Source organism: Drosophila biarmipes, chromosome X, assembly GCF_025231255.1.
Source record: "Drosophila biarmipes strain raj3 chromosome X, RU_DBia_V1.1, whole genome shotgun sequence".
In the NCBI taxonomy this organism is placed as follows: domain Eukaryota; kingdom Metazoa; phylum Arthropoda; class Insecta; order Diptera; family Drosophilidae; genus Drosophila; species Drosophila biarmipes.
Window position 1 is genome coordinate 18075559 of NC_066611.1, and position 19605 is coordinate 18095163.

The window sequence follows — 19605 nt, forward strand, 5'->3', positions numbered from 1 at the left end:
CATATATACAAAACTTATTATTTTAAAACTTAAATTAATGAAGAGAGAGGCTTAAAATTTTGCTTTAATTGGTAAAATGTAGTAGGTTTATGTATAAATCTTTGATTTTCATGAAATTTTCCCGGAGAAGTGTGCGTGTGTATTGTTTTCTGCCTCCAAAACAAACAACCAGGCATCGGAACTCCGCCTGGAGAGATCTCCAAGCGAGGAACCTGAAGATTCCGGGCGTGGGTGTGCACTCAAGTGCATAAAGAAGTCTAAAAATAGAAAAACCATTTTGTTCAGCGGACGCCATTCGAATATGCCGCCATCCTCACCGTTTGCCAACACTGCTCCCGCCAATCGATGGCGCACTTATCGATTACACAGCCAGCCAATAAATCGATTTGCCCGATTTTTACCAGAAAATTCGCAAACAGTACATAAATTTATATTTTGTGAGAAAAAGTGAGTAAATCCGAGATGGCCACCGATGTGGAGCCGGCCGCCAACACGGCGGACAAGTTCTCCGCCAACGCCGAGGAGCTGGAGAGCTACTACCTGATGCTGGAGGCGGGAAACATCCCGGAGCTGCAGTGGCAGTTCCCCGGACGCAGGGCTCCCTCGCCGGAGGCAGCTTCCGGCGGCAATAGCAAGGAACTGGAGCAGGCCACCGACGCCATTGAGCAGGAGTAAGTTGTCCGGGCCCTGGGTCATCAGTATCACAACCAACCCTCCTCCCTTGCAGACCCCAGAAGGCCAACGACTTCGACTTCAGCGACGAGGTGGCCCCCACCCAAATGCGCGTCCGCAGCCAGACCTCCACGCCCAAGTCGGCCAAGAAGAAGACGGCCAACTTCGCCGGCGTCATGGAGACGCTGAAGAAGAAGAACGCGGAGAGCTCCTAGCACCCGCCAAAGTTCTGATGCTGAGCTGGGAAACCCAGGCAGATCGCTGTACGGCTGGGCATCTCCAAAAGGAGAGCACCAGGAGCTGAAACATAGCTCTGTCTACTACACTAGGCCTAGGAACTTAGTAGGCAACATTTTAACATTTATTTGTTTGGGAAAAACAAGCGAAAAGCTTGCCAAAATACTTTTATAGTTGGGAAAAACATTGTCTAACTTGGTAAAACGCAGGTGATGGTATGACATCAAGATTCCTGCGTTTTCGTCATATATAGTTAATAACTAGGAGTAGCAGATAGTTATCATTCAACAACTTAGGCTACAAAGAAAATATTTTTATAAAATTAGGTAGTAAGAACTTTAATTCGCCGTTTAAAAGTTCAGTTTTCTATTGGAAAGCCAGTACTGGTAGTTAGTAACTTCCTTAGAATTAAAGAACTAGCAAATAAGAGTGATTTATATACATTATAGCTAGTTAGTTAGGCATATTAATTACCTACCAGGAGTATGCATTGCATTGCATTTAGCACTTACTTTTGTGTTCCATTTAAAATATAGTTTCTAACCAATTCGTAATGGCAATATTTCTGATAATGTTGCCCAAGAACCGCCGTTTGAAGAATAGCCTATTTAGAGCATAAGTGAGTTCATAACTAATCGTAAAGATCTAAAATAGGCAGGACAAGATAGCTTACGACCTGTATATATAATGAATAAAAACTGAATTTCACAAAAAGCTGTTATAGTCGTGTCTGAGAGTAAATACAAGCTATTAAAATCAGCACAGGTATCCAAAGTAATACTTAATTAGTGTCTATTTGCTATGGTAAAATTTGCAATAGGCTTAGGCAAGTAATAACCAAGTGTTCCATACAAGTAGCATTAGCTCTCTTTTTGGACAAATATTACAAATCAAATCTCTTAAAATACGGGTTTAATACTCCCCTTTCCCTATGAACGAAACCATAACTAGTTTAAACTTTTAAGAAAAGATGGGAAATAAACATACATTACTGAAGTACTCCTTGTTGCTCCCAATAAATCATAAACTTCTCTAAGAAACACACTATCTAACCATTTATGATGTACACCCCCTTCGGTCCCACCCAGTAACGACTCGCAATAAACGTTCACCTTTAAACACGTAAGAAAATTGATTTATTTCGGAAATATCCTTCTCGTTAACAGCAATAATAAGTTATTGTGCCTGCGGGCGTGTGGTGCAACCGGCTTGTATAGTGGCTGTATAGCTTGTAAATATATAATTCGTTTCTGTTTCGCAGTACTGCAGCTTAAAATGGCATCTGATCAACATAATTGACATACCTTAGGACTATATGTGCACATGTTCTCTATGTTATACAGTAGATTAAGCTTAGGCGAGCCGCGGGCCGATCCCTCGATCCGTCCCCCGGGCGTCGTGTAGATTACCGTGTGTGGCCGTTCTCGGCCAGAGCCTTAACTAGGTTCCATAGTTATGTACACTTTATATTTAGTTTAGTGTTTATGCGTGGGCATTACAAAAAAATCGAAGCTCAAGCTTAACAATATTTAACAAAGTGGGCTAAAATGTATAACACAAAGTGGGTTGAGAATTGGTTTACATGCTTGTAGATGTATATACTACATGGAGTCGGGGCTTCCGCCGAGTCAAGAGGGGGACTGCAGACGAGGAGGGGGGCCAGCGCTAGGTGGCGAGCACCGGGGTAAAACTAGGTTCTGGCGAGAATCCGAAAAGGCTGGCGGAGGCGCATAGAGACGGCTCCTTTGGGGCATTGTGATTACACGCTTAAAGCTTTAGGGCTTGCGTCAAGTGCTTGGGGGTCGCTTGTGTTGTTTTAAAAACGTACAGTTTAAATGCTAACAGCTTAAAAAACTTAGGCCTAAATATTTGTATATCATTCCGTTGGCGAGGCTCTGCCACTCGTCTCCTGTCACTCGGCCTCCGGCGGCTGGCTTGGCGGCGGCGCCTGGTGGCCGGCCGAGGGGTGCGACACCTTGGTGGCCGTCTCGTTGGTGATGATCTCCACGATCTGCGCGAAGGTGGGCCGCGAACGGGGCGTGGCGTGCCAGCACAGCTGCATCAGGTCGTACATAAAGTCCGGGCACTCGTCCGGGCGAGGTAATCTGCAAAGGATAAGATAAATATATCATTTATATATATAATAAATACAAATATATATAAAGTGATGACTACTACTCCTTAAACAACTTCAAATACATAGCTAAAACTATTGTAACTTCAAAAACTTCATTGCAAACCTCAACAAAATAAAAGTTTTCGTACATTAAGAACGAAAAGCTCTAAGGACTGGCTTGTAATTACAATATTCCCTACACTCTACTTCAAAAACATTATCAACATAAACGAACAAATCATTTTTAAAGCCCTATGCCCCTCTCGGAGATTGTAAGCCTGACTATGGCAGTTCTCACAGCTGTCAAGCTCTTAAATTAAGAGCCTTATCGCCATGAACTAATGGCTACATGCGTGGAAAGGTTATCAGCTGTCAAGACATAATGTTTTCCGCGAAGAAATGTAGATTATTTGCTGGCTAATTTGGGGCTGAGCCTGGCGATAAGCTTTACCTTTCGCCCTTTTGGAGACGGTTGAGGAAGTCGTCCTGCGAGGCCTGCAGGGGCACCAGGTTGGGCGCTTCGCCCCGGGTGAACATCTCGTGAAGCACCACGCCGAAGCTCCAGACGTCCGAGTACGATGAGAATCTGCAGGTGGAGATGGCCTCCGGGGAGTACCTGCCCATGGGATTGGAGGGATTCAATGGTAAGTTTTTGTAATAAAATCGGAAAGCCTAGTCAGAGTCTCCTCACCATTTAATGGGTATGTCTCGCTTGCTCTTCGCGTAGTAATATCCATCCGAGTTGGCGAACTGCGCCAGGCCGAAGTCTGAGATTTTGACGCGGTCGCCATCGCCGCTGCGATCCACCAGAATGTTGCGGGCGGCCAAGTCCCTGTGGATCAGTCCCATGCCGGACAGATATTTCATGCCCTGCGGAGGGAAAACAATGGATGAAACATCATTAAGTGTTGGAACAACCTACTATAAAGGGACTCCTTTAATAATTCTAGGTAAGTATTATATTGACTATACTGTATCCTAAATATATTAGGTGTATTTGATCTTTAATCTCAAATATATTTGAAAATCTTATAAAGTTATATTCTACATAGTATTTTATATCTTTAAGTATATGTATACTATTAATAATAAATATATGATAACTTGTATATATTTTCAAAAACATTTGGGATTAAACATTAAATATACTTATATTTTTTATCTCAATGCTTAAATATATTTGAAAAGCTTATAAAAAGTTATATTATATATATGTAGTATGCCATATCTTTAAGTCCAAACATATAATATAATAATAATATAAAATAATATATTATAACTTTTACATTTTCAAAAACATTTGGGATTAAAGATAAAATATACTCGATATATTATATGATTTGGTATAGTATAATATAATATGTATTATAACTTTTATAAGATGATCATCTATATTTGCTCCTACGGACACTCACCTGCGCAATGTCCAGGGCAAGGGCCACCAGGCGCGCGTTCGTGAGATTGGGCTTCTCGAGGCGCAGGTACTCCTCGAAGGAGCCGGAGAGGTACTCCATGATGATGCAGTGCGACTTCTCCGCCCAGTACTTGAACTTGACGATGTTCGGGTGCACCAGGGTGCGCATGATGCCCATCTCGCGGTGGAAGTCGTTCGACACCTGCGTGGTGTTCAGCTTCTTGATGGCCACCTGCTCGCGCGGCTGGTCCTTGTCGTTGAACTCCAGGTGGCCCTTGAAGACGGTGCCGTAGTGGCCCTGCCCGATCATGTTCGCCATGTTGTAGATCACGCGGCACTCGCTGGTCAGCGGTATCACCATCAGCATGTTGGAGCGCGGGAAGGGATAGTTGCAGGGCGCATCGCCGCGGTCAACGATTTCCTCCTCGCCAGCTCCGTCTGCAGGGAGACAGCAAACATATATACAAATTACAAGGTGTTATCAGCCCAGGATTTACTGGACCACTCACTCGTTGCGAGGTCGGGTGGCGGCATATAGTTCGGCAGTATCTCCGCCTTGATCGTGTTCAGGCGCGAGAAGATGTCGTGGTGGCTGAAGCGCTTCTCCTCGTCGTCGGACCACCCGTCCATGATGGTCTCGAACATCAGCGAGGGGCAGAGGTCCGGGTCCAGCGTCTTGAGTATGTTGCCATCGGTGTTGCGCTGCCTCATGAGCTGGTCCTGCGTCAGGCTGCGCAGGTCGTCCTTGCAGCGCGAGAATATCTCGTAGATGGTGGTGGCGAAGGCCCACAGCTGGGTGTACTGGTCCAGCTTGGCCGCCTGCAGGTTCCGGTAATACTTGATGGGCACCCACGGCGAGCTGGGGGGAGGGAAATTAGCTTGTTAAGTGGCGTTCGTCTCCACCTCCTATCGAAATGCACAGCCCTGTGAATTGCTTTTCGATGATAACACACTTCAACGACGCTTGCTCGTCGGCGAAATGCATTACTATTAAGCGGAATCGGGGGCTACTCACTCGGATTCTCGGTAGGGCCGCGGATAGCCTGGGTCGCTGATCTTGACGTCGAGCACGTACGAGTTGGGATCGTACTTGGTCACGTACAGATTGCTGCAGCGTATGTAGTTGTGGATGATCTTGTTGTCTTCCAGATAGTGCATGCCGCGCACCAGGCCGTGCATCAGGTCCAGGAGGCAGTGCAGCGTCACATTGGGCACCGAGTGCAGGAACTTGTTCAGCGGCCCGTAGCGCGAGTACTCCATGACCATGGTGTACGGGTCGGCGAGCGTGAGGCCGTACAGCTTGAGGAACTGCGGCGACTGGATGAGGCTCCAGGTCTGCGCCAGGCGGAAGAACTCCATGAAGTTGCCGTCGCTCTTCAGCATCTTCATCGTCACCGAGACATCCTTCACCGGGCTCTGTTGCAGCCAGTCGCCGCGCATGGTAAACATCATGCCATCGTCGCTAAGCGAAATCGAATCTAGGGGAGTCAGGGAGAGGGAGCTGTAGTGCAATCAAGGGTAAAGAGCAATGACCTCCTCACCTGGATACCACTGCAGGTCCGTCTTGGGGTTGAAGATCTGCGGATTGCGGCGCTGCAGCTCCGCCTCGCTGAGCTGCAGGTCAGTCTTTTTGGCCTTGAGGTTCTTTGGCAGCAGCAGGAGCAGCAGCGGCGGCTTGTCGTACTTGGAGGCGGGTATGCGGTAGCGGTCGGGGCTGTCCGCCTGGATGAAGTGCGCCACCTCGTGGAGGGAGTTCAGCACGTGCTCGGCGTTGTTATAGCTCAGCTTCCACTGCGAGTCCTTGCGCACAATCCTGAATGTCTCCGTTTTGCAGCGCTCCTGGTCGGTGTTTTTGGCCATGCTGCAAGGAGGCGGGCATCGTTTGAGATTATCTCTTTTCACTTTTGGCAAACGACCCAGTTGTACAGGTTGTTATACGCTATTATTAGCAGGGAGGGAGACTCTTTCTTTCCTATAAAGTATATATGTATATTCTTGTCCGTATTATCTATTCTTTGTCCGTATGTCCGTTCGTCTGTCCGTTTGAACGCAATGAAGTCTCTCAATTTTAAGGCTACCGGGAGAAAAGTGTTCCTACCCTTGCACAGGATATTATGAACTCAGTCAGGAGTTGTAAGGCAGAGGAGAAAGCATTTCGAACCCTATAAATAAATATTCTTTGTCCGTATGACTCTCATATTTTCTTCTAGTCTGGGGTGTAGCATTATTTGAAAAAATTAGAATTTTGATTTTAAAAACATCAGATGACTGTATCAAATACCATAGCTTAGAACTGCAAAGGTATATTCAATTCGGCCTGCCTAAGCTACAGCTTCCTCTCCTGTTTTATCTTAATCTGAGGATATAAATAGGGTGCGCTTTGTAAGGGCTGCAAAAAGGAAAGCCGTGATTTCCCATTTTCACCATCTGCATGGCAACCCGATGGCACAAATCTTTGAATGAAATAAAAAAAAAACCGCAAGCAAAGCGTTCTAATTTTACTTTCATAGAAATACTGTTGACGTGTGCATGGGGCCAGCACTGACTAATTAAAAGAGTTAATCCATTAGGGGGAAATCGCGGGCAAAAGCCGGAACACTGGCCAGTGCAGAGTGGCACAGTGTGTGGCATATGGGGTGTGGAGAGTGTTCTAGGCCCGATAAAGGTCGGGGAAGTGGCTGATCGCGTGGGCGCGTCGTGTGGGGCCCAGCAGCACTCACATTTTGGTGTTGATATCGATGTAGTATATGTTGTACTCTCTGTCGCACTCGCGCACAATGTAGCTGCCGCACTTGTCCCCGTTCTCGTGCAGCTTCATCAGGGAGTAGGCGCCGCCGATGGGTCCGTGGCAGTACAGGGAGCTCAGCTCCTCCAGCGAGGGCGTGCGGTGGGAGTGGCACAGGTCCTGCATCCACTTGCTGGACAATCTGCAACAGAAATATAAGTAAATGTTTATTGGGTTTAATAACTATTCTTAATAAATTGCTAGTTAATGTACAAATCAGCCAAATCAAAATTCCAATACAAAATTAATATCTTTCAAGCGCTGTTAACCATGTACAAAAATTTGTTTATACTTCATTTAAAGATAAGCTGGCTTTTGTCCTCATTCCTCCCCCTTTTTAACGCTGCTGAATTGTTATAAAAATTTAAAAAGGAATTTGCTTCAAAGATTGATTTCAAGGCCTTGGGTTGAAAAACATTTTTTCAGAAAATACAAAAACACCAACTGGTCCCAGCTTGATAAGAAAAATCGGAATCTTGCCTTGTTTCGGTTGTTAAGCTAGGTTTTTGGTACTTTTGAATAACTTTTGTTTGCTTTGACGACGGCATTTCGCACGCATTCCGTCAAATGTTATCAGATTTCATGTTTATGTTTAAATCAACTGTTTAATTGTTGCTAGTTGGAAGTATATGTGTTTGTTTGCCACAGAAGAGTTAAATAAGAGTTCGTAGAATCCACCAAGGCTTCAAAGTGGCAAGTGTTTTTTATCACACGAATGATAAAACTGAAGCCTGATCAGGCGATTAATGCTTTTTAATTGTTTTATAGCTTGTTGTGGTGTCAATATATTGGCTCCATTGGACTGTTGTATATCTCTTGGGATACTCAACGCGCAGACTCACCTGATGTAGATGCCCAGGTAGGAGATGAAGGACTTCATCTCCTTCTCCGTCTGGAACTGCATCTCGTAGCCCTTGGGCAGGCCCACGATTTCCAGCCGCACGGAGGTGTCGCTGATTTTGGAGATCATGAAGATTCCCTCGACGGCGCCAACCAGATTCCACTGCGAACACATGGACAACATTGAAATCAGCTCGGTTATATATAATATACTTTTCTATGTTTTCTTATTTCATTTCCCTGAATGCTCCACATTGCCTGCCCCCGATAAGAGGTATTACTACACGTTCTTCGCCCTGAGCGAATAATCGGAGGAGCCATTAAACTGGCAGCTCAATAAAAATGTTTTCGATTCGAAACAGGAGGTTTTCCCTGGCCGAGATTAACGTGACCCGGCACGGGCGGAAATGCTGATCTACTTATGTGCGGAACTTCCCAAAATTGCAAGTTAAAGACGGTCCATGGTGAGGGATCTCTATGGTCCAGTCCTTCTATGACAGTTTATAGTTTTTATAACTTTTGGTTTATCAGAGAGGATCTTCGTATTCGTAGCAAATCCCCAAGTACTTTGACGTTGTTCTGAATAATTTCCATAAAAATATTAGATTTCCCCAGAGACACGTTCTAGTGTGAAAGTAAACTCGTATCTTGAGTATTGAGTAATTTGCTTGGCCATTATTGCAATGTTATATGGAAATTCACCGGAAATTTGAAAGGGTGAGAAATGCTCTTTTATGGGAAGTATATTTATGAAATTTAGAAAATACAGGCTGTAAGAAGCATTTTGGTTTCCTATTTCCTATAGAAAGTGGATAAGTTCTAGTTTAAAACTAAATATAGTTTATAAAGTTATAATTCCTTAAATTCTTTAGGGATATTATTAGAAAACATGAATTTCAGCTAATAAAAAAGGACCAAAACTATGCAAAGTGCAGATAAACTTCTAAAAAAATCGCCATAAACAAAGCCTTGGCAGAAAAGGCACTCATATTCACCTTGAGGGTGGCCTCCGAGGTGACCCTGGCCACCTTGAGTCCCGGCTCCAGGGAGTCGTGCGGGAAGACGCGCACATAGACATCGATGCCGGCGCTGGCGGACCGTCGCTTGCCCTTCTTGCCGCTGCCGCCGTGGCCACCGTGGTTGAGGTTCGTGGTGAGCGTGGACAGGGTGTTGGTGGAGCCCGAGCTGACCAGCGTCGTGGTGGACTTGCTCACGGACTGGGTGAGACTGGCGCCGATAGCGCCGCCGCCGTGGGCCACCTCCTCGTTGGGCAGATACTGAACCGTGCAGGTGAACTGTTCGGTGAGGTAGGAGGGCGCCAGGTGGGAGATCTGGTGGACGTAGTGCCACTTGAGGCGCTCAATGCTGGGCGCATTGGCCTTGAGGTTGCGGAACACCTCGCGTATCTTGGAGCCCACAAAGAAGCTGTGCGCCCGCCACAGGCTCGGCGGCAGATAGGCGCGGTAGGACTTCTCGATCGAGCGCAACGCCTGCTCGTCCTCCGTCTGCTCCTGGGCATCGATCAGCATGTCCATCACGGCCAGGCCCGTGGACTTGTCCTTGTGCTCCGGATAGCGTATCTCCGGGATTTGTTCGGTGAGCCAGTCGTAGCGCATCTGGTGGTACAGGAACTTGTGGCTCCGCGGGTCGATCGACTCTAGCTGGTTGTCCAGCTCGGGCACCCGGAATCGCATGCGGAAGCAGTAGACCAGCTGGCAGCTCAGTCGCTCGCCGGGCAGCACCCACGTGAGATCCAGGCGAATCAGCGGCGTGGGACGGCGCGACGTCGAGTGCTCCCGTATACCGTACAGCAGCTGGGCCGTGGGCGCAATGTTGTGCAGCCGGCACATGGCATTGCAGATCTCCTCGCACAGCATGTTGGGCGGGAAGCGCTCGTAGCCACTGGTAACCAGGTTGTACACCCGGATGTTGCCGTCGTCGTTGAAGTTCTGCGAGGAGGTGCAGCTGCGCATGGAGGAGTTGGTCAGGCTGGCGCTGTCCGCCAGCGAGGTGCGTCCGCTGCTGCTGTCGTCCATTCTGTCCTCCTCTCCCCTGGCCAGGGCCATGAGAAGGTGGTCGGTGAACGGTGCCTCTGGGCGGGGTCCTCCGTGCTCCTCCTGCAGTCCCAGCTTTGGGCTGTCCTGTGTTCCGTGCGTGCGCGAACTAGCTTCTCAGTGTCTCCTGCTGGCTGCTTCAATCTCCGCCAGAGTTTTGCCGCACACACCCACACACTGCGACTGCTTCGGCTCGCATTCAGATTCGTTTTTTTCTTCAGCTTCAGCTAGTGCTGTGTGTGTGCTCTTGCACTGCTACGTCAATCCGCGCGAGAAGGGAGAGTGTTGCATGGATGGATGGATGGATGGATGGATGGATGGATGGATTCTCTTACCCCCCTTCCTCTGGGACTGGCTTCAATTCGCAGGGAGTTCCATGGACTCCGCCGGCGGGGAAACCCCTCTGGACAGCTTCTGCGACGCTCTCCGCGAGCCGTGGAGCAGCGAGTGGGGCGCCGAAAGTGCCAACTCCCCGGAGAAGAAGTGCTTCGGGGTGCAGGGGAAGTCGGAGGCAGCAGGGTCCGAAACAAGACACCGAAACGCCAGCCAGGTGCGCGTCGTTCGCGGGGCAGGCCACTGCCAAACGTGGGCCTCCGCCGGGCACACAGTCGCACTTGTTTACGGTTTGCGGTCGCGTTCGTCGGGAATTCGAGTTTGCTGGGGCGAAGGTGCAATTGCGAAGCTACTATATAGGCACAAAATATCAGGGTTTCGATGTATCGATGTTTAAATGATATTTTCAGTAGTTCGGCACAAAATATATCACGGTTTCGATGCATCGATATTTGTAGTTGATGTTCCCGAGAGTTCGGCAGCCCTGGTTCGTAGGCAAAACCGCTCGTTTTACGTGAAACGTGAGCCAGCGTAAGCAAACGTAATGCCAGTAATAACCGAGATAGCAACAACGTAAGTGTCGGTAAAAAGGAGATGCAAGATCTGGAGAGAGAGATGAAGTAGGACCGTACGCGCATTTCCAAAAAGCAACATCGGTTTTTCAGTATTTTTGTGCCTCAACGTAAGCAAACGTAAGAGTCACTGTTAGGTTTTAATGCCTCTTAACAGCGCTATTGGAATCAAACAATATTATCTTAGCTTTATTTTTCGGTCCGACGTATCGAATACCGACTTCTGGAAGCTCAGTTGTATATGAAAGATTTCCAATGCAAAGATTGAAAGATTGGCAATGCGCAGCAGTGCAAGCACTGCATAATCCAAGGCAATCGATAGCTGCCCGAAAACATCGGCAGCTTCAGAGGTCGATTTTCGTACATCTCCACTGCCACAGCTGTCACTGCCGTTTATATAACCTCAAACCGTAAAATATATAAAATTCCGGAGCCCGGTTATTTAGAATTGTTCACTGAAAATCACACCATGTCCGAGTTCGAGAACCTTTCCGGCAACGACAAGGAGCTGCAGGAGTTCCTCATGATCGAGAAACAGAAGGCCCAGGTCAACGCGCAGGTGAGTCCCCGAAGCATTTCATACGTCCCCCAACCGATTGGCTCACATAAACAATCCCCGCCAGATACACGAGTTCAACGAGATCTGCTGGGAGAAGTGCATCGGCAAGCCGAGCACCAAGCTGGACCACGCCACCGAGACGTGCCTGAGCAACTGCGTCGACCGCTTCATCGACACCTCGCTGCTGATCACCCAGCGCTTCGCCCAGATGCTCCAAAAGCGCGGCGGCGGCGACCTGTAGAGGCTGTTCCTGTTACCAAAACCGGAGTCCGGGATCTGGAATCTGGGATCTGGCATCTGGGTGTTTCGCCCCCAAATCCGAGTCCGGGGAGCTTCCGCCACTGTCCTACTGTTAAAGCTATTTTTAAACAAAAAATTATCATGTAAGCTCTTTTTTTTCCGCGCTGCGTTCTGGCGCGGCCAGCTGATTATGTGACCCGTCGTCCGGAACCGGAGATCCGCCTTCTGGTCAAGGACGAACCATGAATCCTGTACCTTAAAACTACTGTTTTGACGGCCCGACGCTAGCGAATCCAAAATAAATACAACTTTCGTTTTGTATGTTTAAAAGGAGTATAGTGTAGTAATTATTTGCTTGGACCCTCGGCGACTTGTTTTTGCTGAGTCAAAGTTGTAGCAATAATGAGTTTGCCGTTTTTAAAAGGCAGCACACGAGAGTTGTCAGATAAATACTATGTTTTCTTTTATCTAGGAAACGGTTATTAGGTCGTTGGTTATACAAAGTTAATTCCTTAGAATTTGAATTTGTATTGCTTCTCATTTATGATTTAAAAAGTTTTGATTAAGGAATGAAATAAACTTCGATTGAGATTCGTACATGTTTGCACTTTGTTGATGTTGTACTCATTCAGCTTATTTATTCATGTTTTTTACTCAAAATCAATAAAATATTGATACGAACTCATTGAAATTCCCCATTCTTCAGTTTTTATATACGATTCGATTCAATTTAACGGTTCGATATCGATAGTTGGAGTAGCGCTGCCACTAGGCTGAAATGTATCGGTAAATTTTCAATTGGCATTCTAGTTAATATTTTAAACAAAGCAAAAAATATAAACAAAGGAGAAATTTTGTTAAAAATTCCTGAAGCTAATTAGTAATTTATAGGATCAACTAACTTTTCAACTTTCAGAAACTTTACTTGCTTACTACTGATCCTAAAAGTGTTTATTTTACTAAAATTTACTACTAAAACTGTACGTTTTTTTTCTTGGTTTTTTATAAGATTTCAGAGACCAACTTATTAGCAAAACCGCGCGCTGGTTTTGAACTGTGCCCAGGCGTTCTTATTGGAGTTTCTCCCTCGCGCGCCTCTGGTAACACTGTTTTCAGCAGAAGTGTTTCCGCGAGCAGAGCAGAAAACCGTATTATACCGTAATATATATTCCCAACGTGCTGCCGCTGCTTATTTATATTAAACATAAAATGCCCGAAGGCTGTGCCAAACGCAAGTCCTTTTTGCCAGTGAGTGTGTGTGCGTGTGCAGCTCGAAGCGCAGTCGGTGTCGGTTTGCAGTGCCAGGAAAATTGAGAAACGGGACAAAGGATCAAGTGGAGAAACATGAACAGTTACCTTGATTTGCCTGCAGGATTCAAAACGGGACATAAAACATTTTTTTAAGGTGCTCCTTTTTTTCGCCGTCCCTGTGTGTGTGCGGACTGTGTATGTGTGGTGGTTGTCTTCCACCAGCGACTGTGTGTGTGTGTGTGTATGCAAGGGATGTTGTTGTAAATACAGATGATAGAAAGGAAATTCGGGAAAAATCAAATAGTTGCCGAGCAGGCACGTGTATGTGTGCAACGGCACAGCAGCCAGCTGATTTTTTTTCGTGTGTAGCACTGCAGTTGCAAGCGAACCGAGTGCGGTGTGTGCGTAAGTGTGGAGCATACATAATTCACAGCATCCCTTTTTTAGTCGTTAACTTAACGGGGAAATTCACAATAATGTGAGCGTGTGTGCAGATTTTCGCATTAGTATAAATAAGTTTACAATGCTCTCGCGCTCTCTCCCTCTCTCCCTCTGTCGCTGCCCCTCCATCTCCCCATCTCACCATCTCTCTCCCCCCCTTGTGCATACATTACGGCGTGTATTATTTTATTGTTGTCTAGTAGCTGTGTTTTTTGTCTTTTCGGCTGGTCTATAAATAACACACACACCACAGCGCTCGCATAATTATGCTGCGGCTGAATAATTAATCACCTCCTATCTGCGACCCAGTTTTCCGCCCGCCTTTCCCTTCGATTTTCTCCGATTTGTCCCTTCTTCTCAACCGTTGTAACGTTTTTTTTTTTGACACACTCGCACTCCGGCCCACCGTCCACCGAAAACAACTACAATTACAACCACGGGCGACATGTCAAGGTCAAAAATCCGCCAGGCGAACGTCAATTCGTAACGGTTAATATCTCGCTGCAAGTGTGTGGGGCTGCGTGTGTCCGTGTGCGGGGATTGAGTGTTTATTGCATATGCTCTCCTTTTTGCTGCATACTTTTCTGGGTCTGGGTTCGCGCCTGCAGCAGGTGAATCAAGGTGTGTGTGTGTGCGTCTGTGTGTGTGCTTGGAGTGCTTGTGAGGGGGGTACAGTGGCCACTCACGAAAGGGGAACCCCTTATTTAATACTGAGATATTTTTTAAAAATGGTAGCTAAGACTAATACATTAATAAGATGGTCCCGAGAATTCGTTGCACAATCCCAACTGCTTGAGCTGTTTAAACTTGACTAGTAAATTTTTTAAACATTAAAAATTGTTTATTAGCGTATCTGCATTTTAAAAACAATAAGCCTATTTTAGATTTGGATCATTTTTAGATTTAGATATTAATTAACGCCTGGAAAAAATCTGAACTCATGGCTGAACTGATTATGTTTTAATTATATAAAATAAAATAAAGTTCCTCTGTTTTCCACTCATTTAGCGATCACTGTACTCTAACATTCTCACACATGCACACCACAAAGGACTCGAGCACCATAAAAATAGGCAATACAATTGTACACATAAGTTAGTGTGCGAGTAGGCATATCAATTATACGACCTGTGTGCGCCCGAAAAAAAGAATAGGAAAAAGTACTTCAAGCGGTCGAAAGACATTAAAAATAGGAAACAAATGACGCACATAAATTAGGTGTATAGAAATCCAACTCGCACACTAAATCAAACGAAAAAATAGGGGAGCCAATTTAAAAATAACCTTGACATTAGGCTGCCTTCAAAAATGTGTATTTAACTAATGAAATTCTAATAAAACCATTTCAAAACCATTGATCAAGATAGAAGGAAGATTCAGGGAATTGGAGCTCAAAAATTACAAATTAAAAACAATTCCCAAATATCATAATTATTTTTACCAAAAATATATATTTATCTTTTTAAGCGAAACAAAAGTTTTAAGTAGATACTTTTCCCCTGTGTGCGGGTATTTTAACCTGTGAACGACTGTTGAAAATTGTCCGGGTCGGATAATAATAATAATAATAACCGTAATAACCGGTTCGTAATTCCCAAGGGTGATTGAACCCGGCCTGCGTTGCCCTGTGGTTGCTATTGCTATTGCTATTATTATTATTATTCTTGCTGCTGTCTTTTCCGAAGCGCGTTTCCTAGTTTCCAGTCGTTAGCCCTGTTTTGGCCTCCCTTTGCCACTTTCTTCGTCGCTCTCTCCGCCTTCGTCTGGCCCTCCTGGGCGTTGTGTATTGACCCGTCTAGTTCTTCAATTGTTTTTTAAGTAATTCGCGTCACTGGCGCACACAACATTAATCAAAGTGACTGCGCCTGATGGGCTTCATTCTGATGCAGACCCAAGGATCCCGTCCTCTCTGTCAAAATAATGGGCTCCCGGCAGTTAGGATTGTCGGCTTAGACATTTCCCTGCTATTCATGGCAATTTGTTAAATAATTCCTAAGCTCCAGTTGTTGTTTTGAGGAAAATTACACTCGTTGCGCTTCGATTATGCTGGCAGAATGTACTTCCTTAGCTTATTGACCCTCTTTTGAAAATCTGCGTAACCCTTGGGATAGTAAATCATTTAATGGTTAGGCAACTTTTAGTATGATTTGGTTTCCTGTCAATTGGCAAGCTCGAGACTGCCCTAACTGATTCTGAATTGTGTGTTTGGTTTATTTATTTTCCGCATAAACAAATTTCCGAGAGTTTAATAATATTGCTTGTATTGCAATATCACGACGGATGGCACGTTTGTTTTGCTTAGAGATTGTGGAAAAATAAATATAGGTCATGTGTGTATAAAGAGATATTTTGCGGGTGAAAAGATCACTACAGAAGAAACATACCAAACAAAATTTACATAATTTGCCAGGATTTTTTAATTTTTTAGATATTTAGATACTCGAAAATATTTGAAAATGTGGCTCTTCTTATTTAGTTTATTTTATGATATAATATTGTATTCTTCTTGCATAAATATTATTATTTTATGAAGGAACTTGCTATATTTTTTAAGATAGTTCTTACTTTTCACTTAGAAATGTAGAGCAAGGAGAGCGAGGGATTCTTCTTAGTTTTGGTTTCCCATCTTGATGATTTTCCCTAGTAAAAGATATTTATTTGACAAGCTAATATTTAGTTGGCAACGTGCAAATGGTGCATAAAGCCACGAGCCATTAACACGTGGGCCACATTCTCGTTGGTTTGGCCAAATATTGACCAAAACTGAGGCAAAGTTTTTGATAATCCCGCGCTGGCAACTTTTGAAGGGGGCAAAAACGGCATCCGACAGATAAATAGATGGATAGATATATGTATTGTATCTGCTGTCTGTGGTATATGCAAACACTAATTGTTGGACCGCCGACCGACGACTGAGAACCGCTCGGGACTCTCGGTCGGCGAGAGCAGGGTGGCCAAGAGAGGAGCGGCGGCGGCGGCAGCGGCAGAGCAGGCGACCGAGGGCCAAAAGCAGAGCACCGTTAGTGCCTCAGTTGGACGTGTGTCTGTGTGCGGTGCGGGTGTGCGGCGATTCGGAATTTCGGCCTGGCCAATGTAACAAGTTATCAAGTCAGGGACCGAGCCAAGCAGGCACAAAAACGGGGAAAGGAACTCCCAACTTTGACATTTCAACTCTGCCCCCTGCATTTCTCCCCATTTCTGGACGGTCTCGTTCTCTTTTCCCCCGTTTTTTTTTTGAGTGAAACTAGAGCAACTGCAGAAAAAACGTTTCGCTGAAATAGCAAAAAAGCAGCCAGCACTCACACAGACTGGCGGGAATATGTAAATGAAATCAGCTCGACAATAGCGATCGCGAAACAAACGGCCAGACGAGAATTTCGACATCGCGACGCTGTTTGTTTTTGTCTTTTCAATTTTTCGCATTTCCCAAATATGAGTGTCTGAAAAAAGCACCAGCAACAGTGGTCTCTCAATAAAAATGTCGGTGGTTTTTTTTTTTATAAGTGATAGTATTTGAAAGTTGTTTAAAATGGGTAAATTTGTTTTAAATAAAGTGTGTGACCTATAATCATTTTAATATTTTATTTTTGTATGTATTACATTTTTTTTTAAATTTCTAGCCTTACTGATCTAAGTAGTTCCTTAAAATTTTAATATTTATACATTTTCAAAATTGTTTTTGATACAAATTCAAAAATTCAAGACCTTGAACCTAAGCAAAAAACATTCAAATTATTTATACTGGTAATAGAAATATTGAAAAGTTGTAGGGTAATTTTTTTTTTTAAATGTATATAATTTTTTTTTCATTAAAAAACATCGTCATAATAATATATATATATTAAAAAAAAATACTGTTCGCTTTCCGTATTCGAAGTGCACATAAAACCACTGTACCCTGTTCGTTGCAATCGGAAGCGCATTTCACTGCGCCCGTGTGTGTCTGCAAAATTCGTAATTTTTTTATGATTATACAACAAAATTTGTTTTGGTGAATAAATCCAAAGGAGCAGGTTTTTCAACCGTTTTATTTTGTCTTTCGCCCTCTAGATGGTGGATGGAATTATAGAGTAAAGTAAAGTGAACCGAATAAAAGGAAAAGACGATCTGTGTTTTTTTGTGTTAGTGTTGTGTTGTGAAGCAGATACAGAACGACATTTCGATGAGAGCCGAATCTCAAGTGCAACGTGAAAGCCACAGAACCGGAAGTAGACGAGGAGCCACTGAAATGTGAAATTCCGCAAAGAAATCGAGAGGAAACGCACACGTCAATGTAACCACAAAACTGCCCCAAAAACCAAAAAACTGAAAGCGCAAAATTCAAAAACCAATCTCCAACTTCGTTTGAAAGCCAAAAACAACAATATTTGTACATAAAACACACCGTATATACTATAAACAAAAGTATATATATATCAAATATATATATATGTATATGTAAATGTGCCCGCAGAACTAAAGGACGAACGAAAAGCCAAAGCGATTTCCCCGCATAATTCCCCTCGAAAGCGACTCCAGTAAATTCTCAAAATTGCGACCCACGCTCTTTCGAGTCCGGCGGCGTTGAACCACACTCAAAGCTGCTGCACCACCGCCATTTCCGCTGCCATTTCCACCAGCACCACCATAAACAGTAGCAGAAACACCGCTCACAGAATGCCAGTGAAAAAGCAAGGTAAGCGCAAAAGCTGCACTCTTATTCTCCCCTTTCAGCTTTCCACAGTTCCATATATCACTCTTCGGTGTTACGTGGAAATCCATTTAATTGGCTGCTCTATGAATGGTGCTGCGGCTAGAACTGGGCGTACTTTAAGATTAATTAATGGTATTTTAAAGAATATCAATCGAGACGTACATTTATTTTTCAGCTCATTTTTGGTCAAAAATTCTCTTCTTTATCGGTTTTTCATTCGTAGTTTGGCCAATTCAAGTCGTACAGCCAAAAGACCGACAGTTTTGATCAGCTGGCGTCCTCAGCTATCAAATTCAATAGTTTTAAGGAAAATTTATTTTTTGACCCTTTTTTTCATTTTTTTGTTGTATCATGATTTTTTGAAAATCAGTTTTTTGTCAAAAATCCCCCTTTTTCATTGGTTTTTCATTCGTAGTTTGGCCAATTCAAGTCGCACTGCCAAAAGACCGACAGTTTTGATCAGCTGGCGTCCTCAACTATCATATTCAATAGTTTTAAGGAAAATTTATTTTTTGACCCTTTTTTTCATTTTTTGCAGGGGTTGTATCATGATTTTTTGAAAATCAGTTTTTCGTCAAAAATCCCCTTTTTTCATCGGTTTTTCATTCGTAGTTTGGCCAATTCAAGTCGCACAGCCAAAAGACCGACAGTTTTGATCAGCTGGCGTCCTCAGCTTTCAAATTCAATAGTTTTGGGGAATATTTATTTTTTGACCCATTTTTTTTCATTTTTTGCAGGGGTTGTATCATGATTTTTTGAAAATCAGTTTTTCGTCAAAAATCCCCTTTTTTCATCGGTTTTTCATTCGTAGTTTGGCCAATTTAAGTCGCACAGCCAAAAGACCGACAGTTTTGATCAGCTGGCGTCCTCAGCTATCAAATTCAATAGTTTTAAGGAAAATTTATTTTTTGACCCTTTTTTTCATTTTTTGCAGGGGTTGTATCATGATTTTTTGAAAATCAGTTTTTCGTCAAAAATCCCCTTTTTTCATTGGTTTTTCATTCGTAGTTTGGCCAATTCAAGTCGCACAGCCAAAAGACCGACAGTTTTGATCAGCTGGCATCCTTAGCTATCAAATTCAATCATTTTTAGGAAAATTTATTTTTTGACCCTTTTTTTTCATTTTTTTGTTGTATCATGATTTTTTGAAATTCAGATTTTAGTCAAAAATCCCCCTTTTTCATTGGTTTTTCATTCGTAGTTTGGCCAATTCAAGTCGCACAGCCAAAAGACCGACAGTTTTGATCAGCTGGCGTCCTTAGCTATCAAATTCAATCACTTTTAGGAAAATTTATTTTTTGACCCATTTTTTCATTTTTTGCAGGGGTTGTATCATGATTTTTTGAAATTCAGATTCTCGTCAAAAATCCCCTTTTTTCATCGGTTTTTCATTCGTAG

The 19605-nt window shown here is 44.0% G+C and overlaps 4 protein-coding genes across 15 annotated transcripts in view; 3 read left to right on the forward strand and 1 right to left on the reverse strand.

Moving 5' to 3' along the window:
• Positions 1–221: 221 nt before the first annotated feature.
• On the forward strand, positions 222–1908 carry LOC108023297 (uncharacterized). The gene is made up of 2 exons (XM_017092598.3): positions 222–671; positions 728–1908. Exons 1-2 carry the CDS (start codon positions 463–465, stop codon positions 885–887), a joined length of 369 nt encoding a protein of 122 aa, XP_016948087.1. The 5' UTR covers positions 222–462; the 3' UTR covers positions 888–1908.
• A 108-nt stretch (positions 1909–2016) lies between these two features.
• On the reverse strand, positions 2017–10891 carry LOC108023540 (tyrosine-protein kinase hopscotch). Of its 3 annotated transcripts, none has more exons than XM_017093110.3 (11): positions 10454–10891; positions 9060–10370; positions 8067–8227; positions 7160–7366; positions 5981–6300; positions 5455–5917; positions 4949–5298; positions 4441–4877; positions 3717–3895; positions 3477–3641; positions 2017–3014 (listed from the first exon to the last, which is right to left on the reverse strand). In XM_017093110.3, exons 2-11 carry the CDS (start codon positions 10128–10130, stop codon positions 2822–2824), a joined length of 3546 nt encoding a protein of 1181 aa, XP_016948599.1. In that variant the 5' UTR covers positions 10131–10370; positions 10454–10891; the 3' UTR covers positions 2017–2821. The 3 variants fall into 3 exon arrangements, with proteins under 3 accessions (XP_016948599.1, XP_043948958.1, XP_016948598.1); XM_044093023.2 differs by having other exon boundaries at positions 9060–10373; XM_017093109.3 differs by having other exon boundaries at positions 9060–10891.
• A 497-nt stretch (positions 10892–11388) lies between these two features.
• LOC108023250 (mitochondrial import inner membrane translocase subunit Tim8) lies at positions 11389–12156 on the forward strand. The gene is made up of 2 exons (XM_017092530.3): positions 11389–11582; positions 11647–12156. Exons 1-2 carry the CDS (start codon positions 11493–11495, stop codon positions 11821–11823), a joined length of 267 nt encoding a protein of 88 aa, XP_016948019.1. The 5' UTR covers positions 11389–11492; the 3' UTR covers positions 11824–12156.
• Positions 12157–12926: 770 nt separating this feature from the next.
• Positions 12927–19605, forward strand: part of LOC108023354 (disks large 1 tumor suppressor protein) — a 44357-nt gene continuing 37678 nt past the window's right edge. For 2 of the 10 annotated variants that reach the window (XM_050884758.1, XM_050884759.1), the window contains exons 1-2: positions 13104–13227; positions 17565–18189. In XM_050884758.1, the coding sequence (XP_050740715.1) occupies positions 18171–18189 (19 nt within the window). In that variant the 5' untranslated portion in view covers positions 13104–13227; positions 17565–18170. The other 8 variants (XM_017092710.3, XM_050884756.1, XM_050884761.1 and 5 more) reach the window with 8 other exon arrangements.

What these genes read in the sequence shown, in the direction of transcription:
- LOC108023250 (XM_017092530.3), top strand. Translation starts at nt 11,493, where the DNA reads ATGTCCGAGTTCGAGAACCTTTCCGGCAACGACAAGGAGCTGCAGGAG. An exon ending in AGGCCCAGGTCAACGCGCAG is followed by an intron (nt 11,583 to 11,646) that starts GTGAGTCCCCGA and finishes AATCCCCGCCAG; the next exon opens with ATACACGAGTTCAACGAGAT.
- LOC108023540 (XM_017093110.3), bottom strand. Translation starts at nt 10,130, where the DNA reads ATGGCCCTGGCCAGGGGAGAGGAGGACAGAATGGACGACAGCAGCAGC. An exon ending in CCTCGGAGGCCACCCTCAAG is followed by an intron (nt 8,228 to 9,059) that starts GTGAATATGAGT and finishes ATGTGTTCGCAG; the next exon opens with TGGAATCTGGTTGGCGCCGT. An exon ending in CGAGACATACCCATTAAATG is followed by an intron (nt 3,642 to 3,716) that starts GTGAGGAGACTC and finishes TCCCATGGGCAG; the next exon opens with GTACTCCCCGGAGGCCATCT.
- LOC108023297 (XM_017092598.3), top strand. Translation starts at nt 463, where the DNA reads ATGGCCACCGATGTGGAGCCGGCCGCCAACACGGCGGACAAGTTCTCC. An exon ending in ACCGACGCCATTGAGCAGGA is followed by an intron (nt 672 to 727) that starts GTAAGTTGTCCG and finishes CCTCCCTTGCAG; the next exon opens with ACCCCAGAAGGCCAACGACT.